The sequence below is a fragment of the Pristiophorus japonicus genome, chromosome 13 (genome assembly GCF_044704955.1).
Source record: "Pristiophorus japonicus isolate sPriJap1 chromosome 13, sPriJap1.hap1, whole genome shotgun sequence".
Taxonomy (NCBI): Eukaryota; Metazoa; Chordata; class Chondrichthyes; family Pristiophoridae; genus Pristiophorus; species Pristiophorus japonicus.
Genome location: NC_091989.1, coordinates 192609752 through 192622193, shown reverse-complemented (window position 1 = coordinate 192622193; position 12442 = coordinate 192609752). Strand labels below are relative to the sequence as shown.

Below are 12442 nucleotides of genomic sequence, written 5' to 3'. Positions count from 1 at the left end.
GAGGGGCGAGCGAGGGGCGAGAGAGGGGCAAGTGAGGGGCGAGCGAGGGGCGAGCGAGGGGCGAGTGAGGGGCGAGTGAGGGGCGAGCGAGGGGCGAAGGGGCGAGTGAGGGGCGAGCGACAAGGGCGAGCGAGGGGCGAGTGAGGGGCGAGTGAGGGGCGAGTGAGGGGCGAGTGAGGGGCGAGCGAAAGACTGAAAACGGAAAGCAGACAAAAGAGAACGAGGACAGCGCAGAACCGGAAAAAAAAAAGGATTGGGAGACGGGAGGAGAGATTGGAGGAGGAAAGTTAGAGAGAAAAGAGGCGAGAGAAAATGAATGAGAGAGGAAAAACACTGAAGAGAAGAGGTGAAAACAAGAGTGAGAAAGAGTTTGAAGCAGAGTTAACGCTGGAAAGCTCAGCGGGTCGGGCAGCGTCTGTGGCGAGGAGGCAGAGGTAACGCGAGGACTTTCTCTCCACAGTCGCTGCCCGACCCGCTGTATTGCCACCATTCTCTGCTTTATTTTTCAGATTCCAGCCTCCGCAGTATTTTGCTTTTGTGTTAGTGAGAAAGGGAATTAAAGCAAGGTGATCATCATAAGTGCTCCCTCGAACCGAGGATGACTTGCTTCCACGTCAAAAAGTTCACAGGTGTTTCAATGAAGGACCTAATATTCCGGATTCCGAACTACATCCTGAAGGGTGGAAGATGCCTGTGGGTGGATTTTTTTAACGTGGGGTGGCCGTTGTACACCAGCCACCACACGGGCTTGACAGAGCGAGGTCTTGGTCCAGTGGCAAGGGTTAACCAGGACAACTGGAGACCAGCTCTGCTGTAGGGACCCAGCCCAGCATTCTATAACACACTGTAACACACTGTAACACACTGTGACACACTGTGACACACTGTAACACACTGTAACACACTGTAACACACTGTAACACACTGTGACACACTGTAACACACTGTAACACACTGTGACACACTGTAACACACTGTAACACACTATAACACACTGTAACACACTGTAACACACTGTGACACACTATAACACACTGTGACACACTGTAACACACTGTGACACACTGTAACACACTGTAACACACCGTGACACACTGTGACAACTATAACACACTGTAACACACTGTAACACACTGTGACACACTGTAACACACTGTAACACACTGTGACACACTATAACACACTGTAACACACTGTAACACACTGTGACACACTGTGACACACTATAACACACCGTGACACACTGTGACACACTGTGACAACTATAACACACTGTGACACACTATAACACACTGTAACACACTGTAACACACTGTGACACACTGTGACACACTGTAACACACTATAACACACCGTGACACACTGTGACACACTGTGACAACTATAACACACTGTGACACACTGTAACACACTGTAACACACTGTGACACACTGTAACATACTGTGACACACTGTGACACACTATAACACACTATAATACACTGTGACACACTATAACACACTGCGACGCACTATAACACATGGTGACACACTATAACACACTGTGACACACTATAACACACTGTGACGCACTATAACACACGGTGACACACTATAACACACTATAACACACTGTGACACACTATAACACACTATAACACACTGTGACATACTATAACACACTGTGACACACTATAACACACTGTGACACACTATAACACACTGTAACACACTGTGACACACTGTAACACACTGTAACACACTGTGACACACTGTAACACACTGTGACACACTGTAACACACTGTAACACACTATAACACACTGTAACACACTGTGACACACTGTGACACACTATAACACACTATAACACACTGTGACACACTGTAACACACTGTGACACACTGTAACACACTGTAACACACTGTAACACACCGTGACACACTGTAACACACTGTGACACACTGTAACACACTGTAACACACTGTAACACACTGTGACACACTGTGACACACTGTGACACACTATAACACACCGTGACACACTGTGACACACTGTGACACACTGTGACAACTATAACACACTGTGACACACTGTAACACACTGTAACACACTGTGACACACTGTAACACACTGTGACACACTGTGACACACTATAACACACTATAATACACTGTGACACACTATAACACACTGCGACGCACTATAACACATGGTGACACACTATAACACACTGTGACATACTATAACACACTGTAACACACTATAATACACTGTGACACACTATAACACACTGTGACACACTGTGACACACTATAACACACTGTGACACACTGTGACACACTATAACACACTGTGACACACTGTGACACACCATAACACACTGTGACATACTATAACACACTGTGACACACTATAACACACTGCGACACACTATAACACACGGTGACACACTATAACACACTATAACACACTGTGACACACTGTAACACACTATGACACACTGTGACACACTATAACACACTATAACACACTGTGACACACTATAACACACTGTGACATACTATAACACACTATAACACACTATGACATACTATAACACACTATAACACACTATGACATACTATAACACACTGTGACGCACTATAACACACGGTGACATACTATAACACACTATAACACACTGTGACACACTATAACACACTATAACACACTGTGACATACTATAACACACTGTGACACACAATAACACACTGTGACACACTATAACGCACTGTGACATACTATAACACACTGTGACACACTATAACACACTGTGACACACTGTGACACACTATAACACACTGTGACACACTATAACACACTGTGACATACTATAACACACTGTGACACACTATAACACACTATAACACACTGTGACACACTATAACACACTATAATACACTGTGACACATTAATACACACTGTGACACACTATAACACATTGTGACACACTGTGACACACTATAACACACTGTGACATACTATAACACACTGTGACACACTATAACACACTATGCCACATGATAACACACTGCGATGCACTATAACACACTGTGACACACTATAACACACGGTAACACACTATAACACACTATAACACACTGTGACACACTATAACACACTATGACACACTGTGACACACTATAACACACTGTGACACACTATAACACACTGTGACATACTATAACACACTGTGACACACTATAACACACCGTGACACACTATAACACACTGTGACACACTATAACACACTGTGACACACTGTGACACACTATAACACACTGTGACACACTATAACACACTGTGACATACTATAACACACTGTGACACACTATAACACACCGTGACACACTATAACACACTGTGACACACTGTGACACACTATAACACAGTGTGACACACTATAACACACTATAACACACTGTGACACACTATAACACACTATAATACACTGTGACACACTATGATACACTGTGACACACTATAACACACTGTGACACACTATAACACACTATGACACACTATAACACACGGTGACACACTATAACACACTATAACACACTGTGACACACTATAACACACTAAAACACACTGTGACACAGTATAACACACTAGAACACACTGTAACACACTATAACACACTATAACACACTGTGACACACTATAACACACTATGACACACTATGACACACTGTAACACAGTATAACACACTGTAACACACTATAACATACTTTAACACACTGTGACACACTATAACACACTGTGACACACTGTAACACACTGTGACACACTATAACACTATATCACCGTGTGTCACAGCAAGAGTGCAGGTGACAGCAATTTTATTCTGCAAATACCCTGTGAAGGCTGCCCTCTATCCCAAAGGGTGTGCAGTTTCGAGAAGGGTTGAGGGGTGAGGGGGGTGGGTGAGAGCCATATTTACCGACCTGATGGAATACTTTGCTGTGCAGGAACCCTGGGGTAATCATTGCTCCGGACCCTGCAGATCACAAATACATCAGCTGTTAGTGAAGCCCCCCAGAAATGGGGAAAACCCCCCCCACCCCGAAAATCCATCGTTAAAAGCCAATGTAATGAGTGGCAGCTGGCAGACACCGAGACCTCACAGGCAGAGTCACCTTTCACCCCCGCAACCACCAGGAGTCACATGCCTCCTCCATTAGATCCTCTTTGTAATGACCTTGTTTCAGTGGCTTCAACCCAGGGACTGCCATTCTGTCCATTTCTAAAGTCACAACCCTGCATTCTTGGTCTCTCTCTCTCTCTGTGCCTTTATCTGTCCATCTCTCTGTCCATTCCTTGCTTTCTATCCCTTGCTCTCTCGATCTCTCTCCCTCTCTTTTCTTTCCTCCCAGCTTTTCTCCCACTCTCCCTTTCTTTCTCCCTCTCTCTATCTTTCCCTCTGACTCTCTCATTCTCTCTCCTCTCTCCCTCTGTCTCTCTCACTCCATCTCTCTCGTTCTCTCTCCTCTTTCCCTATCTCTATCTCTTCCTCTGACTCTCTCATTCTCTCTCCTCTCGCCCTCCAACTCTCTCACTCTGTCTCTCTCGTTCTCTCTCCTCTCTCCCTCTCTCTATCTCTCCCTCTGTATCTCTCATTCTCCCTCTCTCTCCCTCTGTCTCTCTCTCACTCTATCTCGCTCTCCTCTCTATCTCTCCCTCTGTCTCTCTCATTCTCTTTCTCTCTCTCCCTCTGTCTCTCTCTCCCTCTGTCCCTCTCTCTCACTCTCTCTCGTTCTCTCTCCTCTCTCCCTCTGTTTCTCTCTTTCCTCCCAGCTGTCCTCTCTTTTGTCCCTTTCTTCCTCTGTCTCTCAAACTCTTTCTTTCCATCTCCCCTGTCTCTCTTGTTCTCTCTCCTCCCTCTGTCTCTCTCCTCCCTCCCTCTCTCTTTGTCTCTCTCTCGCTCTCTCTCTCCCCGTCTGTCTTCCCCCCTCCCCCCATCGCCAAGCAACAGTTCTAACAGTGGAAATGAACAATTTCATTTCCTCAGTTTAACGACGACATTGTGAGCCCAGTTAATGTCACTGATTATTGCACTGCAGTAAAATATAGTTTAAAGGCAAATTCAACATATTCAGGGTGACCTTGACCTCCAGTGTTCTGTTTCCAATATAGTCATTAACACTTTCAATAAAAACTCCTGTGGTGAGGTACAGTGAGTAATCTCACACACCACATATAATCTTTAAAGAATAAAGAATACATTTGTAAAGTATCAGAAAAATACTTTGAATAACTTTCTATGGCAAACTCTTCAAAATTTCACATTTAAACTTTCTTAAAACATTCCCCAAATTTCAGCTTGATGTTTCTGAAATTTAGAAAACCGGAATATTTTGATTTTAATGAAACAGGGGTCAGTATCTCCTGTGGACGAGCAGGACTAAATGTGACTGTTTGACCAGGACTAAATGTGACTGTTTGACCAGGACTAAGTGTGACTGTTTGACCAGGACTAAGTGTGACTGTTTGACCAGGACTAAGTGTGACTGTTTGACCAGGACTAAGTGTGACTGTTTGACCTCATGGAGAGGATGGGTCAATAAGCAAGCTCACCTTCTCTCCTCATCTGCTCTGTCTCCATTCCATCAGCTTTCAAAACCTCTTTTCATTTTTAGTTTTCAGCTTAAAATGAAAGATAGAGTCTGATACAAGGCATCTTAAAGAGCTCGTCTTACCTGGTCAACTTGCCCGAGTCTCAGACAGTTCCCAGCCCTTGGGAAACGTTTTATAAACAGCGAATAAGTAAACGTTAATCATTGACTTCCTGTTTCACACAGTCCAATCCTAAACCTCCACAGTCACCTCTTCCACACCCTACTTCTTTTGAGATGGGGGGACAGAGAGAGGCAGAGAGAGAGAGAGAGAGAGAGAGACAGAGAGAGATACAAAGAGAGACAGAGAGAGGCAGAGAGACAGAGAGAGAGACACAGAGAGAGAGAGAGAGAGAGAGGCAAAGAGACAGAGAGAGAGAGAGACAGAGAGAGAGAGAGATAGAGAGAGAGAGAGAGAGAGGCAGAGAGAGAGACAGAGAGAGAGAGAGAGATGGAGAGACAGAGAGAGGCAAAGAGACAGAGAGAGAGAGAGACAGAGAGAGAGAGAGAGAGAGAGAGGCAGAGAGACAGAGAGAGGCAAAGAGACAGAGAGAGAGACAGAGAGAGAGATAGAGAGAGAGAGAGACAGAGAGATAGATAGAGAGAGAGAGACAGAGAGAGGCAGAGAGAGCGAGAGGCAGAGAGAGAGAGAGACAGAGAAAGAGAGAGACAGAGAGAGATACAAAGAGAGACAGAGAGGCAGAGAGGGGCAGAGAAACAAAGAGAGAGAGAGACACAGAGAGAGAGACAGAGAGACAGAGAGGCAAAGAGACAGAGAGAGAGACAGAGAGAGATAGATAGAGAGAGAGAGAGAGAGAGGCAGAGAGAGAGAGAGAGAGGCAGAGAGACAGAAAGAGGCAAAGAGACAGAGAGAGAGACAGAGAGAGGCAAAGAGACAGAGAGAGAGACAGAGAGAGAGAGAGACAGAGAGAGGCAGAGAGAGAGAGAGAGAGAGAGAGAGAGAGACACAGAGAGAGAGACACAGAGAGAGAGGCAGAGAGACAGAGAGAGAGAGAGAGGCAGAGAGACAGGGAGAGAGAGAGAGAGAGGCAGAGAGACAGGGAGAGAGAGAGAGAGAGGCAGAGAGACAGGGAGGGAGAGAGAGAGAGGCAGAGAGACAGGGAGAGAGACAGAAAGAGACAGAGAGGCAGAAAACAACTTGCATTCATATAGCGCCTTTAATGTAGTAAAACATGCCAAAGTGTGATTATCAAACTAAATTTGACACCCAGCCACATAAGGAAATATTAGAGTAGATGTCCAAAACTGTGGTCAAAGCGATAGGTTTTATGCAGCTTCTTAAAGGAGGAGAGAAAGACGGAGAGTCGGAGGTTTAGGGAGGGAATTCCAGAGCTTGGGCCTGAGGCAGTTGAAGGCACGGCCGCCAATGGTGGAGCGATTAAAATCGTGGATGCTCAAGAGACCAGAATTTGAGAAGTGCAGAGATCTGGGAGGGATGTGGGGCTGGGGGACGTTACAGAGATACGGAGGGGGGGCAAGGCCATGGTGAGATTTGAAAACATAGTAAGAAGCAGAGATAGAGAGACAGGCATGGAGAGAGGGTAGAAGCAGACAGAGAGAGAGAGAAGTGATAAACTGAAAGACAGAGTCAGAAGGATACAGACTGTGAGAGAAATACAGACAGAGGGAGGGAGACAAAGAGAGAAACAAAGTCAGAGGTAGAGGAAGAGGGATACCTTCAGAGAGAGTGTTACAGGTAAGCAGAGAGAGACAAGCAGACAAACAGAGGTAGACAGGCAGGCAGTGAGAGACAGAGAGGGATGGAGTCAGAGATGGCAGAGTGAGGAGAGATAAAGGGGGCAAGAGATGGCCAGAAAGAGCAGAAGCAAAGAGAGATGAGATCGAGAGATGGACAGAGAGATGAGACCGAGAGGTGAGACCGAGAGATGGACAGAGAAGTGAGACAGAGAGATGGACCGAGAGATGGACCGAGAGATGGACAGAGAGATGGACAGAGAGATGGGACAGAGAGATGGGACAGAGAGATGAGACAGAGAGGTGAGACAGAGAGGTGAGACAGAGAGGTGAGACAGACAGATGAGTCAGAGAGATGGACAGAGAGATGGACAGAGAGGTGGGACAGAGAGATGGGACAGAGAGATGAGACAGAGAGGTGAGACAGAGAGGTGAGACAGACAGATGAGTCAGAGAGATGGACAGAGAGATGGACAGAGAGGTGAGACAGAGAGATGGACAGAGAGATGAGTCAGAGAGATGGACAGAGAGATGGACAGAAAGATGGACAGAGCGGTGAGACAGAGATGTGGACAGTGAGATGGACAGAGGGATGGACATAGAAACATAGAAACATAGAAAATAGGTGCAGGAGTAGTTCTCTATCCACGTCAATACATTACCCACAACACCATGCGCTTTAATTTTGCACACTAATCTCTTGTGTGGGTCCTTGTCAAAAGCCTTTTGAAAGTCCAAATACACCACATCCCCTGGTTCTCCCTTGTCCACTCTACTAGTTACATCCTCAAAAAATTCTAGAAGATTTGTCAAGCATGATTTCCCATTCATAAATTCATGCTGACTTGGACCGATCCTGTCACTGCTTTCCAAATGTGCTACTATTTCATCTTTAATAATTGATTCCAACATTTTCCCCACTACCGATGTCAGGCTAACCGGTCTATAATTCCCTGTTTTCTCTCTCCATCCTTTTTTTAAAAATGGGGTTATATTAGCTACCTGCCAATCCATAGGAACTGATCCAGAGTCTATAGAATGTTGGAAAATGACCACCAATGCATCCACTATTTCTAGGGCCACTTCCTTAAGTACTCTGGGATGCAGACTATCAGGCCCTGGGGATTTATCGGCCTTCAGTCCCATCAATTTCCCTAACACCATTTCCTGACTGATAAGGATTTCCTTCAGTTCCTCCTTCTCGCTAGACCCTCAGTCCCCTAGTATTTCCGGAAGATAATTTCTGTCTTCCTTCGTGAAGCCAGAACCAAAGTATTTGTTCAATTGGTCTGCCATTTCTTTGTTCCCCATTATAAATTCACCTGATTCTGACTGCAAGGGATCTACATTTGTCTTCACTAATCTTTTTGTCATCACATATCTATAGATCTGGGACAGAAATGGGACAGAAATGAAACAGAGATGAGACAAAGAGATGGACAGAGAGGTGGACAGAGAGGTGGACACAGAGATGAGACAGAAACATGAGACGGAGAGATGGACAGAGAGGTGAGACAGAGAGGTGGACAGAGAGGTGGACAGAGAGGTGGACAGAGAGATGGATGAGATGTGACAAAGAGATGGACAGGCAGATGGACAGTGAGATGGACAGTGAGATGGACAGAGAGATGGACAGAGCGGTGAGACAGAGAGATGGACATAGAGGTGGACAGAGAGGTGATGGACAGAGAGGTGAGACAGAGAGATGGATGGAACGGTGAGACAGGGAGATGGACAGAGAGGTGGACAGAGAGGTGATGGACAGAAAGATGGACAGAAGGGTGCAGAGAAAAACAAATCAGAGAGGAAGAGATAGAGACAGAGAAGCACAGAGGGATAGAGAAAGAGAGGAGTGCTGGTGTGCAGAGAGAGTAAGCAAGAGACAGAGGAAACAGAACAAAGAATATTCAAGTACAGAGACAGGCCATGTCCCATCCTAACCAGTGTGCCAGTGTTTTTCAGAAGAAAGACAGACTTGCAATTACAGTGTCTGATCTCAGGACGTCCCAAAGTGCTTTACAGCCAATGAAGCACTTTTTAAAGTGTAGTCGCTGTTGTAATGTAGGATACGCGGCAGCTAATTTGCGCCCAGCAAGCTCCCACAAACAGCAATGTGATAATTGATATGTCCTTACTATACAGTATAAATGCACACAAGGCCCATACTTGAGAGAAGGTCACTCTGTGATCAGTTACCTTTATTACCAAGACCTCAAGTGATGAAGGTGGGTGGAGCTTCCCTTTTATACCTGAATGTCCAGGTTAGGAGTGTCTCCCAGAAGTTCGCCCCTTGTGGTCAATGTTCTCAAGATGTACAACTTAGGTCAGCTTATACATGGGTTACAATGATAGTTGAACACATGACATCACCTCCCCCCCCAAAGTCTTATTGGGATCACAGGTTGAGTCTCTCTGGTGGTTTACGCTCCCTTGTAGAGCGCCTGAGTTGGGGCTCCGGTTGTTGGGCGCTGGCCTGAGTGTCTGCTGTTTGCGGTGCCTCAGGCCTGTCCGGATTGCCCACAGTGACTGGGCCCTCCTCCACTTGGTTCCTGTGTTTGGTCACCTGTGGTGGAGTAAACTCTACGTCGTGTTCTTCCTCTGCTTCTTCTATGGGGTTGCTGAACCTTCTTTTAGTTTGATCCACGTGTTTGCAGCAGATTTGTCCATTGGTAAGTTTAATACCAAAACCCATTCCCCTCTTTGGCAATCACAGTGCCTGCGAGCCATTTGGGCCCTGCAGCATAATTAAGGACAAAAACAGGGTCATTGACATCAATACATCACGTCCTCACATTCCTGTCATGGTAGTCACATTGTGACTGACGCCTGCTCTCAACGATTTCTTTCATGGTGGGGTGTATAAGGGATAACCTGGTTTTGAACGTCCTTTTCATTAGCAGCTCTGCGGGCGGAACCCCTGTGAGCGAGTGTGGTCGGGATCTATAGGCCAACAGGAGGCGTGATAAGCGGCTTTGTAGGGAACCCCCTTGGATTCTGAGCATCCCCTGTTTGATTATCTGCACTGCTCGTTCTGCCTGGCCGTTTGAGGCTGGCTTGAACGGTGCCGTTCTAACATGGTTAATTCCATTGCCTGCCATGAAGTCCTGGAATTCAGTGCTTGTGAAGCATGGGCCATTGTCGCTGACCAAGATGTCCGGTAGACCATGGGCGGCGAACATTGCCCGTAGACTTTCTACCGTGGCAGAGAATGTGCTTGAATTTAAAATGGCACACTCCATCCGTTTGGAGTAGGCGTCTACTACAACCAAAACCATTTTTCCCATGAAAGGACCTGCGTAGTCCACATGGATGCATGACCATGGCTTGGTGGGCCAGGACCAGGGGCTAAAGGGGCCTTCCCTGGGCGCGTTGCCCAGCTGAGCATACGTGTTGCACCTGTGAACACAAAGTTCCAGGTCTGCATCTATCCCTGGCCACCAAACGTGTGACCTGGCAATTGACTTCATCATGACAATGCCCGGGTGCTCATTGTGGAGTTCTCTGATGAACACCTCTCTGCCCATCTGGGGCATGACTACGCGGTTTCCCCAAAGTAGGCAATCGGCCTGAATCAAGAGTTCATCCTTGCGCCTATGAAACAGGTTAAATTCCTCAGGGCATGCCCCGTACGTGGCAGCCCAGTCCCCATTCAGGACACATTTCTTAACTAAAGACAGTAGTGGGTCTTTATTTGTCCAGACTTTAATCTGACGGGCTGTCACAGGTGAGCCTTCACTTTCGAAAGCTTCAGCAGCCATGATCATCTCAGCATCATGCTCGGTAGCCCCTTCAGTGGTGGCTATTGGGAGCCTGCTGAGTGCATCGGCACAGTTTTCAGTGCCCGGTCTGTGCCGAATTGTATAGTCATAGGCGGCTAACGTGAGTGCCCACCTCTGTATGTGGGCCGATTCATTCGCATTTATGGCCAGAAGGGACGTTAGGGGTTTGTGATCTGTCTCCAGCTCAAATTTCCTGCCAAACAGGTACTGGTGCATTTTTGTACTGCATATATACATGCTAGCGCTTCCTTTTCTCCCATCCCGTAGCCCCTTTCTGCCTGGGACAGACTTCTGGAGGCATAAGCTACCGGCTGTAACTGACTATTGACATTGACATGCTGCAACACACACCCGACCCCATAGGAAGACGCATTGCACGTTAACACAAGTTTCTTACACGGGTTATATAACGTTAACAGTTTGTTGGAGCATAACAAATTATGTGCTCTATCAAAAGCCCTTTCCTGGCTGTCCCCCCCAGACCCAATCGCGACCTTTACGTAGGAGCACGTGTAGCGGCTCTAACAGCGTGCTCAATTTGGGAAGAAAGTTACCAAAATATTTCAGGAGCCCCAGGAAGGAATGCAGCTCCGTCCTGTTACGGGGTCTGGGTACTCTCTGGATCGCTTCCGTTTTGGACGCAGTGGGTCTGATCCCGTCTGCTGCTACCCTCCTCCCCAGGAATTCTACCCCTGGAGCTAAGAAGACGCTTTTCGCCTTTTTCAGCCGCAGCCCTACCCGGTCCAGTCTGCATAGCACCTCCTCCAGGTTGTGGAGGTGCCCTTCAGTATCACGACCCACGATGAGGATGTCGACTTGAAAAACCACCGTCCTTGGAATCGACTTGAGGAGGCTTTCCATATTTCGTTGGAAGATCGCGGCGGCCGAACGAATCCCAAACGGACATCTGTTGTACTCAAACAACCCCTTGTGTGTCATGATGGTAGTCAGCTTCTTCGACTCACTCGCCAGCTCCTGGGTCATGTAAGCTGAGGTCAGGTCCAATTTTGAAAAGATTTGCCACCGGATAGTGTCGCAAAGAGGTCCTCCGCTCTCGGAAGCGGGTACTGGTCTTGGAGTGACACCCGATTGATGGTGGGCTTGTAATCACCACATATCCTGACCGACCCAACCGCCTTGAGCACCGGTACGATCGGGCTCGCCCAGTCACTGAATTCAACTGGCGAGGTGATGCCTTCCCTCAGCAGGCGGTCCAATTCGCCTTCTATCTTTTCCCGCATCACATACGGCAACGCTCTGGCCTTGTGGTGTTCTGGCCTGGCATCCGGGTTTATGTGAATCATTACCTTGG

The 12442-nt window shown here is 46.9% G+C and overlaps 1 protein-coding gene across 1 annotated transcript in view; it reads right to left on the bottom strand.

Annotated features, from left to right (window-relative positions):
* Window positions 1-12069, bottom strand: part of cdh16 (cadherin 16, KSP-cadherin) — a 110443-nt gene extending 98374 nt beyond the window's left edge. The window contains exon 1 of the mRNA XM_070896871.1: window positions 11869-12069. Coding sequence (XP_070752972.1) covers window positions 11869-12069 — 201 coding nt within the window. The remainder of the gene's footprint in view (window positions 1-11868) is intronic.
* Window positions 12070-12442: the final 373 nt, after the last annotated feature.